This window comes from Erigeron canadensis, chromosome 2 (assembly GCF_010389155.1).
Source record: "Erigeron canadensis isolate Cc75 chromosome 2, C_canadensis_v1, whole genome shotgun sequence".
NCBI classification, from domain to species: domain Eukaryota; kingdom Viridiplantae; phylum Streptophyta; class Magnoliopsida; order Asterales; family Asteraceae; genus Erigeron; species Erigeron canadensis.
In genome coordinates this window covers 7,788,877-7,807,210 of record NC_057762.1, presented here as the reverse complement: position 1 = coordinate 7,807,210, position 18,334 = coordinate 7,788,877, and the positions used below count along the sequence as shown (strand labels likewise).

General features: G+C 31.3%; 1 protein-coding gene across 1 annotated transcript; it reads right to left on the bottom strand.

Moving 5' to 3' along the window:
* Nucleotides 1-5,680: 5,680 nt before the first annotated feature.
* LOC122587637 (zinc finger MYM-type protein 1-like) lies at nucleotides 5,681-18,198 on the bottom strand. The gene is made up of 3 exons (XM_043759809.1): nucleotides 18,102-18,198; nucleotides 5,974-6,832; nucleotides 5,681-5,774 (listed from the first exon to the last, which is right to left on the bottom strand). Exons 1-3 carry the CDS (start codon nucleotides 18,196-18,198, stop codon nucleotides 5,681-5,683), a joined length of 1,050 nt encoding a protein of 349 aa, XP_043615744.1.
* Nucleotides 18,199-18,334: the final 136 nt, after the last annotated feature.

Here is an 18,334-nt window from a genome sequence, read left to right as displayed (position 1 = left end):
TATTTGAATTTCCTTTTCCTATCTTACCAATACATATAAATATTGACTATGAAATGAAAAGCTAGCATCTATGATTTTCACAAAGGATAAAAAGAAAAGTATGAAATATAGAAGGGGTGGATGGGTAGGGGTGAGGCAGGAGAGGTGGAGGCTGGCAACAGTAGATGAAAGTGGGTAGCAAAGATTCAGCAGTGGATGCGAGTGGTGGTGTTGGTTTGAAACCGATCAACATTTCATCTCTACCTTTACATTCAAGGTCTACATCTATATTTATGTATATGGGGGTGGTGCGAGTGTTGGTGGCCAGAAGTGGTGGTGGCAGGAAGTGATGGTGGCGGGGAACATATCTTGTTCAGAGAGAAAAAGAGAGATCTAATTTAGGGATTGTTAGTATTATCAAACATAGTAGTATTATTTGGGTTTTATTATTCATCCATCTACTTGTAGAATTCATGTATTTAATAGTTGTGTTTTAATTTCTGGGTTTTTGGATTTTATCTTTCATGTTGTTGATTTATTGTTAATGATGATGATAAAGCTTGTAGAAGGTTAAAGATCCGAAGAAAATATAAAAACAAAAGTGTAGTTCACACTCTTGGTCTTTGTTTCAAGGAAAGTGTTTACACTTTTGGTCCTTGTGTCAAGGAAAAGACTAATATACCCATCATGTGCAAAATTCGTGACTACTATTTTAATGACTGTTAGTGATTTGGACTAAAAGTGTTGATGAAGCAAAATTTTTTGATTAAAAGTGTAATTAATGAAATTTAGGGATGAAAACAAAAAACTGGTGTCCAAGACAGGGACGATTTCTGTAATTAACTCTTTTGTAAATTATAAATTAAAATGGTATGATGTTTAGAAAAAGGTGCTTAACATTGTGGTAGCTTTATAATTTAATCCCATTCATGATTCAAGGGTCATGTTATAACGTCACTTTCATAATTGAAAAGTGTTCTCGCAAAATATAAAAAAAATATTATTTTGAATTCATAAATGAAAGAAAGTTATCATCACGACTATCCTCTTAACTTTGCTTTTGCGGTTGGAATAACAAACCAATTTATTTGGTTCCCTTTGGTTTCGAATAGAAAAAGGCCTAAGAATTTATACATTTAGGAAAAAAATCATATCATTAAAAAAATATTATTTTGAATTCATAAATGACAGAAACTTATCATCACGACAATCCTCTTGACTTTACTTTTACGGTTGGAATAACAAACCAATTTATTTGGTTTCTTTGCCTTGGTTTCGAATAGAAAAAGGCCTAACAATTTATACATTTAGGTTTAGGTTATATCAATAAATATATTTGAATATATATTGTCTAGATTTGTAAGATACGATAATATCTTTGTCTATTTTTTTTAATTTTTTTAATATATCTATATTATTTTATTATATTTTTATTTATTATATATCTAATAAATATATATTGTTGAAAAAATATGAAGGTGACACGTAAGAAAAATCCTATGTGGCAAAGTCTAAAGATATTTTGAATTAATGTAGATGGTTTTAAAACGCTAGGATTCCTACTGTTTTATTAGATATTGATTTTTTTTACCCGTGTGGATGTTAATCAATAAATGTTTACTTGTAATGATGGATGAGAGTGCGGATATTAATCAATAAATGTTTACTTGTAATGATAGATGAGACATGTTATAAAAAAAGTTAATGATGACTAAAAATTAGCTAGAGCACAATCCTATTAATGACATTGGATATTAATGACGTTTTTAATTCTATATAATGACTACATATAGAATGATATGATCTCTCTACATAAAAATAGTTAATAACTGTACAAAATATTAATTGATTTATTAATGATGATTTTTTCGTACAAAGTATTAATTGATTTAGTAGTGATGACTTTCTCGTGATTTAGTTTGCCAATACTAAGCGATATTGTAGCTTAGTTGTTAAAAGAGAACCAAAATTCTAGATGACCAAATAAACTGTATTAATTTGTCATATATCTTTACCAAATTTAGATCTAGTGCATCTAATTTTAATATAGGGGGTGTTTTTTTTTAAATACGTACCTACATTTTAATATACTTTTCTTATTTAGAACTTAGTAATTTATTTAATTTAAGATAAATATAGCAAAAAAAAATATGAAGATGTCACGTAAAACAAAATCCTATGTGGCAATGTTTAAAGCTAGCTTTAAATTGGAAGAAGGCTTTAAAATGCTAAGATTCTTACTATTTTAATAATTATATAGATATAGATAGATAGATATAGATATAGATATAGATAGATAGATATAGATAGATAGATATAGATATATAATATATAGGGGTGGGTTATTTATAATACAGATATTAAAAAAATTATTATATATATTTCTATAATTATCTTTCCCCTATAATTATACGAGAGTAAGTACCCGCGCGTTGCAGCGGTGAGATGGTGGGGGTGATAAGTCATAGAGTGTGATAACTAAATGCCTTAACAGTACGAGTTCCGTCTTCGAATTTAAAAATTTGTCAAAAATATATCGAATGACATCTCTAATGAAAGAGCATGAAATTTTAAGAACACCCATATAATTTTTTTAATTTATCGATGTACGGTTTTTGAGATAAAAGATTTTGAATGAATTTGAGGAATAAATGATTTATAGAGAAGAGAAAAAAAAATGATTGGTTGAGATTTGAAGAGGGAGAAAGGGTGGTAGGTAGATATAGAATTGATATATAGTCATTTTGGGAAAGTAAATGTTAAAACTTAAAATGTAAACAGGAAGATCTGCTTTATAATATAGTATAGATATATTTCTAAAAACTATATATATTTTTAATCAATAAATTAACTTACACATGTGTAATTTTTAATGCATGTACTATAATTATCTTTCCCTGTAACTATATATATTTCTATACTTATTGATTAAAAAATAGTGTATAATCATTCAAAAAAAAAAGTTAAATGAATTAATAGCGGAAATTAAATGTTTGACCGAATATGTAAAGAAAGTATTAATTAAATTTCGTTTTACGTATTAAAAATTAAATTTGTAATTTTTTAATTATAAGGGTATTATTTGTAGGAAAAGCTAGGTTCTTAAAATTGTGATATCTCTACAAATATAATCCCATTCATGATTCAAAGGTCATGTTATAAGAAGGTCACTTTTATAATTGAAAAACGTTCTTGCAAAATATGAGTAACCATTATTTATTTGTTTAATTTGTACGTGTAATGAGATGTACATATAAATGTTTATCGATCAGTTAGGTTTCTATCGTTAAATAGTTTTTGACTATTTGTTATGTATTTCTTCTTACCATTAAGTTGTGTGTTTATGTATACATCTTAAAAATAAAAAAATGTTTTCTTTTTCTTTCAAGATTTTGATACTTACTTTGAGTCATGAACCTTGAAACCATTTCTTCAATTTATCCCATGTAGTCTTATTGTCACCATCAATCAAATAATAATATTAAGAATATATAGTTTGGTTGACTTTTCATGCGGATCGGCCCTTACGCTTCTTGATTTGGCACTTACTCTATATGGCTGAACCTTGAACCATGTCTCGGACCTACGAATCTAGAGCACATGTAAAAGCACAAGTCATTGCCAAGTTTATTTAGTTTTGTTGCACTTATATTGATGATTAATATTAATATACAAATAAAAAACTTTTAATGTGGTAACTATTTAAATTGAAATAACTATGAGAATCTTTATATTATATTTGATATATATATATATGTGTGTGAATAATATATGTGAACAAATTCGTTCACATATGATTAAATTATACTTAAATATTACTTATATTCGAATATGCATGATTCTCACATAAACCTTACCCTAATATAATGTACTTAGAGTTTAGAAAAATTTGAAGACGTAATTAATTAAATAAATGGGTGTCATTGAAGTCATTGACATTTGAAAAGCGATTTTATTAAGAACGAGGGCTTAAACCCGTCCGTTGGATGTCGGGGATGAAGTAAAGTTGTTTTCATGATTGAAATGGTTGGTTTTTATACCGAGTAGATGTTTAGTTTGTCTACTAAAATACAAAAACACAGGTTCACTATGCTTTCTTGGAACTTTTGCTACTTTTTCCATTGATGAGGTAAGCTTTTTGAAGACAGTGATGCTATAGAAATTGCAAGATTGTGGTGGGAAAGATTTGGTGCGTTGCATATAAACTTATGATGTACAATTGAAAGCATTTCTATCGAATCGCGATACGAAGTTTTCAAGCGAAATTCACCTTTCAAAAAAAAAAACAATTGAAAGCATTTTAAAACTGTGATGATCATCAATTCTCATTAATAAATTATTTTATATAATCAACAACTCACTCACATTTATATCAACGGTTAAGCAACCCAAACACCATCTCTATTAATGATTTTCAACTAATTAATAATATACCCAGTGGTGAAGCTAGAAATTTTTTAGTATTGGGTCGGGATCTAAAATTTTTTTTCCTAAGGTTATTTTTCGGGTAATATATTCGGGTCAGTGATTTGATTCGGGTTGGATCAAAAATTAAATACTATTATTATAAAAATAAAAGTTTCATTCACTAAAAAACTAAATGGTTGTCCAAGACAAAGTAAACATTAAAAACTAAAAATGAGACAAACGGTTGGTATCTGGTTCGATTAACTAAAGAAATTAGAGTTTAGCCTTTCAACCTTTAAGTTCCTTGAATTCTTCAATTATGGACTCCGCATCAAACTTGCTAGCAATTTCTTTTTCTATGTAAATCACCATACTGTTTGCTAGATTGTCATCAGACATCTTATTACGTAGGCGAGTCTTGAATCTTCATTGCCAAAAATCCCATCTCTGTTGTTGCAGTCGAAACCGGAAGTGTCAAGAGTAGCCGACACACTCTTTCAACCAAATCGTACATGTTATTTTTCCCAGTTTCTACAAGAGTTTGGCAGAGATCAGAAAGGGTTGCTACCTTACTTAGCTTGGCATTATTTATCCTTTCAACTTGAAAAGTCTCCAATTGACATCTTAATTGATTTCTCTCCTGCTCAGTAAAGTCCATAAGATAATATTTCTCAACAAGAAGAACAATGTCACCAATATTAATCTGTTTTGAGCATAAAGTCGCACCAAGAGATAACAACTCTACTGATTGCTCACTGAATCTACAATCCATCTCATGTATTTGGTTATCCAATGTCTCCATAAACAAATCTACTCGGTAAAAATGTTCAAATGTAACATGAAGATCATTTTTACGAGGCCGATACCGGGTAGATTTATATGGAGCCTTCATACCGGGCTGCTCTATGTCATATCTTTGACAAAAAAAAAAAATAACTTTCTCAATTAAAGAATCCCATCCATTGTTTCTAAAATCATTTAAACTAACCTTTGTGGCTGAAACTGACTCCATTGCATTAAGGATGTCTTGGGATTTCTTTTGTAATCCTTGAGAAAGTGCATCAGTCTTTTGCATCACCTCTTTCATCATGTGAAGAACAAACACAAACTCGAATGACTTCAAGTGAGTATAAGCCACTTGAGTATCTCCACGTTCAGGACGGGTATTATTAGTTTTGTTGTCCATTATTCCCTTGAGAACAGCCCGAGTGACACCAAACATGTTAATCAAACTACAAATGGAATTATAATGGGAACCCCAACGTGTATCCCCGGCCTTTCTTAATGTCCCGACCTAGTTTTTTCCTTTTCCCGATTTGATTTCACCCAACTCCAGTAATTCTTTAATCTCAATTGCCTTCGCCTTTTGTAACTCATTGTGACAATTACTAGAAGCACAAACCACAATTATTACATAAGCTAATTTATCAAAGAACTCGTGTACTGGATCAACTTCCTTTAAGACACAAACTAAGGCAAGTTGTAACTTGTAAAAATAAAAAATAAAAAAAATATTCAACTCCATATGAGATTATCAGTATTTAGTCAAACCAAAAAAAGAACGAACCAAAATAAAAAGTAAGTAACCTGTGAGCAAAGCAATGAATGTAATATGCATAAGGACTATGTTGCCGAACGAGTGCCTGTAATCCGTTCCATTCCCCACTCATATTGCTAGCACCATCATAACCTTGACCACAAATTTTTCCAGTATCAAAGTTTTGATTCAAAAGTCTATTCCACAAACTAGCCTTTAAAGTCGCCTCAACAGTATTTTCTACATGAACTGTATCCAAGAACCTTTCCCGTATCACCCCTTTCGCATCAACAAATCTTAAGACTATGGCCATTTGCTCTTTTTTGGATTCATCCCGTGACTCATCAACCATGACACAAAACCAAGAATCCCCCACTTCTTCCCGTATATACTTTCTCACTTTATTTGCCATAATACTAAGAACTTCTTGTTGGATATCGAAAGATGTATACTTGCAATTTCTAGGAGCATTTGCCAAAATAACATTTACAAGATCATCATTATAAGAAACTAATAGTTTTAGCAATTCAAGAAAGTTACCTTGATTCTTTGAATTGGAAGATTCATCATGTCCTCGTAAAGTACAAGCTTGGTATTGTAACCAATGAACTACATCAATTGTACCTTTCAATCTTAAACGGTTTTTCCTTATTTGCTCTTCACTTTCTTTTTCTATGAAATTTTCAACGTGTGCTTCTTTATTCACTAAATTAGTAGCAAACACAAATGCCTTTTTGTGTGTTGAAGATTTAATGTGCTTCAAAAAAGGACAATTATTCCAATCATTAACCTTTTTCCAATTGTCAAATCCTTCACAACTAAATGCACTATGACCACTTTGCTCATTTGGTTTATCCTTATACAAATAACATAAAAAACAATAAGCCTTGTGTGTTGTTGGAGAATAATCTAACCAATTAGGAAACATACCAAACCAAACATATTTAAATCGATGAAGATTATTCTTTGGACCTCTAGGCTTATACACTTCAAGATTAGGTTGATACACTCCTAATGATATATATGCTAGCCACCGGATATTTCCACATTTCAAGTCGTTTAGCAAGATCTCTTTCTAGGCTACTAACAACCACTTCATTGATGTTAGCTTGTGGAATTTGTTGATTGCAAGTATCCGGACCAATAACCGGTTCGCTTGTTGAAGCTTTTTGACGTTTACTTTATTGTTGTTCTTCATCATCAATTCCTTCTACTTGTTCTTCTTGATTCTTTCTTTTAAAAAACGAAGTTATGGTTTTGTTCTTCATTATTTCTTTTAAAATCTGTCCTACAACTACAAAAATTGCAAATAATAATTAACAAATCAAGTTAATAAATATAAATCAACCCCAATTTCAATAACAATTAACAAGATTACCCAATATGATAAAAATTAACAAAAACACTATCTCAAATTCTCAATTAACAATTAACAATTTCTACTTAAATCCCTAATTTTACTAAATCCCTAATTTCTATTAAAAACTAAATCCCTAATTTCTATTAAAAATTTAAAACCCTAAATAAAACTAAAAAAAAAAGACACATACCTGGTGGTCGGCGGCGGCTCCACTGCCGGAGCGGGCGGCGGCGGGAGGCCGGACTGCAGGTGGACTAGTGGAGGTCAGGTGGTCGTGGCCCGTGGGTGGCGCTTGGTAGAGGACAGAACAGAAGGGGGGAAATAGAGATGGAGGGAGCGGGATTGTTTTTTTATTTATTTATTTAGGTCGGTTTGTTTTTTTTTTATTTATTTAATGGGCTAAGTAAATAATTAGGTTATGGGTTTTAGTTATGGGTTTTAGTTTGGGCTAAGTAATTTTGAATGGGCTTATGTAAAATATAGTGGATCAATTTTATTGCTTGGTATATAAAAAAAATTTCACAATTAAAATGGGGGGTTGAAACCGTATATATCAAAAATTTTATACACGAAAAATATATACTCCCTACATCGTAAAAAAAATTTTGGGGGGGCGCCTCCCCTAGCTACCTGCGCCCCTGAATATACCCACATATTAAAATATATCTGATAATAAATAAAATATAGAATAACATGACCAATCGAATTCCCAAAAAATACATACACACACACACACACACACACACACACACACATATATATATAGGATAGGGTAATATATATATATATATAGGATAAGGTTCATGTGGGAACTGTTCAAATATGAACATGATAATTATTAAGTATAATCTCATATGCTCATATGTGAACGAATTTGTTCACATATACATTTACATATGAACACAAGTTATAGTTTAGAGGTTCTCGTAGTTCCTCCAATTCAAATGGTTCTCGCATGAACTTTTTTTTTTGGCAATATATATTCATAATTAGATACAATGTAATATAACTTTCGAATAGATTTAATTTATTTTAGTTTTTGATATGTATTGTCTCTTTATGCACGGCCTAATTCCCGAAATTTGTTTAAAAACTTAATTGCGTATATATGTTATTAGGGAAAAAGATTAAAGATTATAGATTAATATTCTTGGTTTTTCAACACAACTTTTGCAAGTCATTAACTAGCCTACAACATAATTTCCCTTTGCACTACAAACATTTAACTTTCATGCGAATAGGTAATTAACTTCCTCCACACATGATTGGCTTTTAAGATTTAGTAAGAGAGATCAATATTCTAGGTTTTCCAAAACAACTTCTGCAAGTTATTAACTTTCCTACATACATAAATTTCCTCCGTGTTGCAAGTAATTACTCTCATGCATATCTTTTCTTAATATATACCAAGGGTTTGGGTATTGTAAAACAAGTATTAAAGTAAAACAAATAAGACATAATCTTGACACTTAGATCATGGTTAAATTGATGCTTGAAGATTCACGAAGCAATTGATGCACGATGATTTTCATGATGCACGGTGATCTTCAGTGAATAAAAACCTATTGTTTTATTTTTTTACTTTAATACTTGTTTTATTTTACCTAAAACTCATATACTAAAAGGCAACTGACCTAACCTCAATTGACTAATCACAACTCTCAATTTCTTAAAATTAATAAAATCAACATATGTCTAAATTAATTTACACTTTTTAATTTTCTATCATCAAATTACACTTTTAACCCAATTTAAAAATAATTAATACTTTATTACATAATGTCTATCTAATAACAAAATATAGCTAAAAGTTAGGGAGGTTACATATTTATATCAATATATTATTTTATATTATTAACTGTAATAAAATTAATTGTAATATTGTTATTCTTAGCAATTGTAATTGATCGACGTCGAAGTACCGACCAAAAATAAATCTAAATACCTTATACTAGATAAGGTAAGTGAATATCGTTCCCAAGAAGAGCGTCTGTGGTTATAGTCAAGTTTGAACAATTTTGGTTGGTTTGAGAATAATAAGAAAACTAATTATATTAAACTAAAACGAATATGCAAATTAAACTAAGAGAAAATGTCACATGTGGTCCTTGTGGTCTGTCACTTTAACGTTTTGCCCCCTGTGCTTTTTTTTCGTTGCTACTGGTCCCTGACTTTTTCGTTTTCGTTGCCAGAAGCCTCTGTCACTAACTTATATTAAAAATGGCCATTAAAAAGCTTCATGTGTTGGCCATGCGAGGGTATAATCGTCCGTTTTACAGCTACATGGACTATACGTGATAAAAAGAGTTATATATATACACTTTATACGTTTTTATATATTAAATATAGTAATAATATATTTATTGAGAAAGAGATACACTTTGATTTCTTCGCTAAAACTTGTTTCAATCTTCAATCCTTAATTCTTTTATGTTTTTTTCTCAATTTCAGATCTAATCATGCCTAAAAACCAAAAAAAAAAAAAGATGAGAAAAAGCACCCCAAAGATCCCACCAATTTAAGTCTTCCATTGTTGAACCAAATAACCTTTGGTATTCTTCGTTTGGTGTTCTTCACAATCTGGTCCATCCAATGTTGATTCTTTTCTACGCAACAGTTCATCCTTGTATGTCAGATCGAAACCATGTATAGTTTAAGGCTTCAAAAACTCAAGAACAAGGTAAATTATCAAAAACTTGAAATAAAAATGCAAATAAATCTCATCCTACTTCTTCTTTTGGTTGACTCTTGCATTTGGGCAAATCATTAGGTCCAATTTCATAGAGAAATGAGTGGTAGAAAGTTGCACACTAGGTGTTCGATAAAATGCCTCCATGAAATCAGTTGGTTTTCAAGGCTAAATTCGACACTTTCAATAGCAATATGTGACTATTACATGAGTGTATGTTTGTAGTTTCTAATTTCTCATAGGACTTCTGCTTTGGCTTTTGATTTGTTTCAATAAAAAAAGATGGATTTATTGGACAAGTAAAAGAAAGATTGTACTTGTTGATGGGATTAGGTAATTCGTGTTGGCAGCGTATATGATCATTGTGGCATTTTTGTTAACATCAATATATGTATATGTGTTTTTTAACATCCTTGGATTCTTCTTCTTTTAGTAGCATTATATGTTTAATTTTATATTTATTAATATGTATTTATATGTGATATGAGTTGGGATTTTAATTACTTATTTGTAACAACCGTCTTAAAAATGTTCTAAATAAGTTCTTGAAAACGTACATTTGCCGATAGAGCGGCTAGACAGTTCAATTTATCTAAGTTATTGACGTGCTTTAGGCCTAAATTATGTGCTTATATGAAGATCAATTTGATCTTAAATCTTGATTTATGTGACGAGTTCATGATTATGTACAATGAAATATTGAAGTTCGGTTCATAAACGTTCGTGTTCATAAAAGTTCTAGTCCAAAATGTTCGCAAATGGTCCTTGCATTTATGGAGTTCATTTATTATGGAAATGTATATAAAGAAATGATGGAGAACCTTAGAGAGAGAAAATCATATTATTCATCTTCTTCCTTCCATCCCTCTCTCTCTCTAAAACACATAGTTGCAGCCACATTCACACACACAAAAATCATCTTTTGATTTTGGGTTGTTAAACCAAAATCATTTGTACTTTTAGCATCCTTGTGATAATCAAAACATATTTCTGGAATCAAATCTCAGGTAACAATAACAAATTATGAGTTTTTGATCAAATTAAAAGTGTACTTTTTCAAGTTCATGTTCTTGATGATTTGGTCCAATTTTGATTGAAAATCTTGTTAATGATTAATGGGTTTGTGTCTAAATGTGTTTAATGACATTTGCGTGAACAAACTTGGGTCATAACATGCTTTAATTTACAAAACCCATTTTTGAAAGTGAAGGAAAAACTTGTTCTTGATGTGCCACGCCTTGTTCATGTTATAGATGGTCTTGAAATCGTTAAAAGTGTTAAGGGTTAATGTTATTGTGCATATATGTACTAAGTTCTACGTACTAACAAGTCCTGGAATCGATCTAGACCTTCGTATAGTGTTCTTGTTCTTGTTTCAGCCTGTTTGGGCAGTGGGACGATTCTGGAATGGGACGATCTTGTCCCAAGATCTTCCTAGGCAGCCTATTGGTACTTTGAGCTTGTTCGTTCGATCTTGTGTGGTGTTGTGATGTTGTTGGTTCGTTTAATGGGTAACTGATCCTTTGGATCGGTTTTGCTCAAACACTTGTTCATGAAATGATCGTGTACACTAGTTCTTGTCCTTGGAATGGGACAACTTTGGCTAATGTCCTTAGAACAATCTTGAGCTCTAACCTTGAGACGATCTTGAACTATCATAAATATGAAACGATCTTGAAACCTTATATACAAAACGATCTTGACCAGGGTGGAACCTAAGACGATCTTGCACCTGACGATCTTGAACTTTAGTCAGCCAAAACGATCTTGCCATGTCTAGTGGGATGATCTTGTACCAAAACCCTAGACGAACTTGATCTATAACTCCTTGTACTTGAACCTTAAACAATCTAAACATGTACTTGATCACCAAACCAATTCATAACATCAATATCACTCGATCAATCACACCAAAGGCTACGTATTAACATCAAAGCTAGTTCATGAATCGATCTAAAACAACGTACATTGTGCAAACCTTAATAGAGTACACTAAAGGCATGTTCCATCTTAATTATTAAAGTATGAGTTCTATGAACAACTAAATTGAGTTCTTAAGGCTAAAGTTCATTATTAAAGACACGTTCAACCCATTAACACGATAAGTACTTATGTGTGAGTTCCAAGACGTTCAGTTTGAGTCCAGTTCATGTACTTAAAGTTCATTTAAACTCTTTTGAGTCAAAACGTTCAAAGATCTTCAAAGGACCAAATCATCAGTTCATCAAGGACATTTCAGTGATTAATTAATCACATAAACTAATATACGTACTTATTTATGATGAATGACATGTACTTAGGCTTCCATCAAGACGTGCTTGGATTTTGATAGATATAACTTATCTATCCCTGTGCTTGTTCTCTGTGCTTATAAATCGTGCTTGTACCAGATCACTGTGAGTTCACTAATCCCCCTTTCGTACATTTTGTTCAAGTTCTTTTATCGGGGACTGAAAAGCATGAAAACTATTTTGTACTTGTACATATGTTCTTGAACTATTTTACGTACTATATTATGATCTTGAACTACTTATGATATGATTCTTAAACTATTTAAAAGAGTATTTAAGTCTTGAATGAGCAGGATCTTAAATACATTTATACTACTGTACTTGTTCATTATCATGTTCTAGTTCATACTTGTACTTGTCCAGTTCTTGTTCACTGCTATCAATTCATATCCCACAGTTCAGGGATTGAACCGTAGGTAATTATGGACAGCGTTGTTTAGGGTAGGCCCACCCTCATTCTCCGCAGTTCTGGAGGATGCATATTACTTGTTCTTGTACTTGTTTTGTTTTGATCTAAACCTTATTTAACGTACTTGAGCTATATGAGCACATCATTACATTACAGTTCAGTTTTGGCCAATCGGATTAGCAGTGACCACTTATATCTCAGGTTCATTATATGTTCTTGTCCTGTTCATTCTATTATAGAGTACTTATGTCCAACGTGCAGATCTTGACCTAGTTCTTATTATATTAAAGTATTTATGTTCAACCTGCAGATCTTGATCTAGTCCTTATTATTTACAAAGTACTTTGGTTCAACGTACAAAACTTATGATCTTGTTCGTGTGATCCTGTTCTTATTATACATATATACTTATATGTAAACTAAACGTACATTATGTGAATCTCACCAACTACTTTTGTAGTTGACCCTTTTCAACTTACATGCTTTTCAGGCTAGACTTATAGATCTTTAGCATAGGAGTCTTCCTCTTTAAGCTCATCTCATTTGGCGATTGTTCGAGCGTACAAGATCAGGAGCTGCGAAGACTTTCCTTGCTAATTCTGTTCAAGACTTGATTCTAAAAGACAATTGTTCTGTCTTCTGCTTATTGTCTATTCTGAGTACATTATATGTTCTGTAATAACTTTCGTACTTCTGTTCTCTTTTAATGTAATGGCTGTGTTGGAACTTGTACTGTGTGCGATTGTGCTTATCTGTGCATCCCGTATATTCCGCTTTAGCGGGGTGTTACATTATTGATGTTATAATATTTTCGGATAAATAGAAATTATGGTTGTAGCTATAAAATTATTAGGTTGAATTATTAAAAGTTGTGGGTTATGTGATTTAAGATTTTGATGATGATCTGGGTTTTTGCTTATGAAGATGATGATGATTGAAAATTAATAGAGATGAGGAAAAGGATGAAGTTGACCAATATACCCTCATGTGCATCACACATGACACAATTAACAGCTAAAACTAACAGAAGTTAGTGGCAGGGACTTCTGGCAACGAAAATGAAAAAGTCAGGGACCAGTAGCAACAAAAAAAACACAAGGGGCAAAACGCTAAAGTGACAAACTACAGGGACCATTTGTGACATTTTCTCTTAAACTAAATAAGAAAGAAGTAAATTATAAGCTGTAAACTGTAATCGGAAAAATCATCCCTCCCGAATCCCAATAGTCGCATTAATTCACTTGATAAATTTTACCGAATGTTTATTCAAAATCACATAGTCTAATTTTTATTAGCTGACAAGAACATATTTGGGCACAATCTATGTTAATTATAGGACCTGTCTTAATCCCTAAAGCTAATGGACTCGGCACAAACCGTTATCTTGCAATAGATATTCTTGGAAAAATTCAAATCAAATAATAATGAATAATATTTAATCAGTCATATGAATCACAATCCAAGATCAATGTTTACACGACTGAAAATAAAGTTCATCAAGTAAATAATCAACAATTGTTCATCGGGAGAGATAACCTAGATTTACCCGGACATTTCCATCTTTAGATCGTCAATGGTTGATGTAGAAAATCCTTGCTGCATGAATCAAATGATGGAAGGAATGATTATGAACGATTCAATGGTGTATATGTGTTTTCTCTAAGGTTTTTCTGTTCAATTGCAGCCAAAAAGATGTGTGAATCTTCAAATTTTTTACCTTACATAGTCCTCCCAAATATTTAGACTCGACACCCTTCAAAATCAGCTAAAACCCTAAATTTCGACTGGGCCATAAAACTACGGCTCTACCACCGTAAAATTATAGTGGGCCGTAATAAGTCACCATAATTCGCGCCTAGCATTTTTTCTTCTCTGGATGAAAATCGACCAAAACTTACATTGGCCATAAAATTACGGCCCGGAGCATAAAATTACGGCCCCGTTTTATTTTTTGAGCATAAATTTAAGCCTCCAACTTCCAAGCAAAAGTCATCATGTCTAGTTTTTACGGCTTGGACCATAAATTTACGGTCAGAACCATACAATTACGGCCTTTACTGGTTTCATAAACTTTTGTCACATTTCTTCATGTTTTTACACCATTTTCAGCCAAACCTGAAATACACACAAAACATATCAAAGTATAGTAGGACTATTTTTAAAGAAAATGAATACAATTGATCATTGTTAGTCCATTGAAGAGAATTCTAATCATCACTTATCAGTAATCAGATTATATATATGGGATAATCATTGTTGTTATTTGTAATTAAATTTAAATTATATTTAGAATACAAATTTTTCTTATATAAACTGAAACCTACAAATATAATCACAATAGACAAAATTATTGAAAACCCATGAACTAGCTCCTACTTTTATTGTTCTTAACAATCATGGTTAACAAAAATAAAATTACTCTTTTATAAGATATCAATGAGAACTCGATCAATTATGTAATCAAAGTTAAGATATTGTTTATATGAAAGAGTTTGTATACTCTGCTACACCATCAACGTGATTTATCATTCAGTATTTATATTTAAATATCTCAATTTCCTTTAAGTATATTTTTACATTATATTCAAATTTCTAAAATGTATCAATATTTTGAGTGTAACATTTTTTTTGTCTTATATATTAATTTTTTAAAACCCATATATATCACACGAGTCTAAAATGTAGTCTAGTAATATACTTAAACAAAGCTGCTACAATAACTTATTAACCAATCACATCTCTCGATTTTCTCATGTTGACTTTTATTTTCAATTTTGACTTTAATCTACACTTTTTTGTTTTCCATTACAAATTTACACTTTTTAACAAATAATTCTAACATAATAAATCAAAAATAATAACTAATATATACCACATAAAATAATAACTAATATATATTCAATAAAATAATAATTATACATATCTCATAAATTTACAATTTTAATAATTTCAATATAGTAAATAAAAAATAATAATAAACACATATCCAATAAAATAATAGCTTATATACATATCTAACAAAATAATAGCTAATATATATATACTAATAATACGTTTTATCTTATAAATATCAAATTAATTAATTAAAAAATAAATACTAATTATGTCATAGTAAAATAATTTTAATGAACACATTTTTCTGAAAAAATATTCTAATATAAAATTCAAAGTTTTAATATATGGATCAGCTAATAAAAGTAGTAAACAAAATTTTATAAATATAATAAATTTATATCTTATATTGATAATGATAATATTATAAACTCCCGTGTATTGGACACGGAGCGGGACATAGTTGTTCCATCTAAAACTCAAAGAAGCTTATTGCTTATGTGATTATCTTGGGCCATAATTGCTGTTACAAACATATTGGGCTATAGCCCATCTTACTTAATCATACAATTCGTGTATTCAACAAGAAAAAGGTTAGAGGATACATCTCGTAGTCTATGTTAGTTTTCAGAACTCGTGTAGTTATGTAGGAAGGTGTTTATAAGTTAAATGGGGAAGTTCGTGTCTACCCCCTAGTTGTCTTTCACTTTACAATTAGATAAATATAGATAGATAAATAAATAGGATGGGCCAAAAGTGTTGTTTTCTCATGCTCAATATATATGTCATTATATATACATGATGATCAAAACGTAATGCAAATTTATATCCATTTGCTACCAAGTGGTTTAATTTTGGTGGTTCGAAGCTTGCTTTTTAAGTAAGGTATTAATCATCCACTAACTTTTTTTTCATCTAAAGTTTATATTGTGTTTTTTTTTCCATGAATATTTTTATTTAAGAAAGGAGTAATCACATAATTGGGATCAAGATCTCACATAATACAATAAAAATGTCATCCGAAACTTTATTTTGTGTAAGTGATATTCGGAGTCAAATTAAATCACATGGTATTTATATCATATTTTCCTTCAGCTAAAAATTGAACATGATCACAGAAAAATGTAACTATATTCTGATGCCTCCTTATTATCCATATGCTAGCAAGATCGATCGGTGGCATGCTGCCTGAGGAAGAAGTAGCAAACTTCTTTGTCTCACTTAGCTTAGAACATATAAAAGGTTTAATTCGTTTGGAACTTTGGATACTACATATATAGTTGAACAATTCAATAAATTGGTGTTCCCAACTTATTAGATGCTCATGAACAATATACGTGAATCTTTTCTCCAGGCATTTATGTTTTGTCGACTCCATCCTGTAACACTATATGTTCTTCATTGATATGGTAAATACAGCAAATTAACACTGTAACTCGAGTCTGGCAACACTTGATGGTATTGACGTGATGGGAAACGGATCAATTAGCAGAAGATCGTTGGTAATATATATTTTTGTATTCTAAAAATGCGGTGGTTACTATCCTTGCCTACTACAATGACTTGCCGCGTCAAGCCACCAAGAATGCAGGTGTTATCTCTGCTCTTAATGTCATGAGAATTATGGATGTGCCAACTGCAGCTGCTATTGCTTATGGGCTTGACGAGAAGGCTTCCGGTGTTGGTGAGAAGAATGTATCGAACCATGATGGTTAGAACTTAGAAGCTGTAGGCTTCAGACGACAGAGGCTTGAGGAAAACTTTGAAGTTAAAGAACTTGAAGACAATCTTGACCCATCTCTCACACTCTCTTTTAACCGGATGTTAATCATTTGACTTGAAATGTTTCTACCCACTAGATAAAAGGTTTTAGATTTTTAATATAGGTGATTGATGAGGGAGGCAAAGACTGCATCCCAGACTTATTAAATCATACATGTGTCAAAATTAAGAGTTAGGAAATAGGAAAAAGAGTAGGTGAAATCCACATGATTTAAAGGTTTTAGGAGGTTTTTTAGGAGTCTTTAAATACCTAGATAGTATTATCAAACTATAAATATTTGATGTCTTCTGATAAGATATTTTTCTTTTGAACGTTTGAATGGTCAGAACCGGTTCATTCCACTTATCGGCCTCTACATCCTTCGGGCAGAATGACATTCGAATTTCAGGAAACCACGGAGGGAGGAAAACCTCCTATTAATACACCAAATGGCACGACGACGATAAATAGAAGTTGCCCTCTTAGGATTCGAACCTGGGTCTCCCTAGGCCCAAGACCCTCATAGGAGGACTGGGATACCACAAAAGTTTAAAGAGTACTAAAATGGTTTTGATTTAGTGATAAGAATGCTAGAAACTGTTTTAAAAAGTTGGCACTTGCTGGCAGATGCTCGCGCGACCTTTGCTATAGTTCATATCCTTGGCATATTCTGATAAAGTGTTAAATGATGCAAACTTTTTGTTGATATAATTGCGAAGTGTATTTGGCAGTGTTTTCAGAATCATAGTTAGAGATTTGTAACCGAAAATAAATTGTACATCTCTCAACACTTAAAATAATTATAATACTATCTTTAAAAATAAATTATTTTTACATTCATCACAATCACCACCCCTATCGTCGTCTTGACTGCTGCCCTCACCACCGTCACCACCACCACTTCTGCCATCATCACTCCCATACCGCTGCATTACACGGACATAAGTCTAGTACAAATGAATTTGAAGGTGCCAAATAAAAATAATTATGTCATAACCATCTTATTTTATTTGGCATAGAGATAGACATCTTGAGAAGGTGAGTTCTTTAATTCACATCGTTCTATAT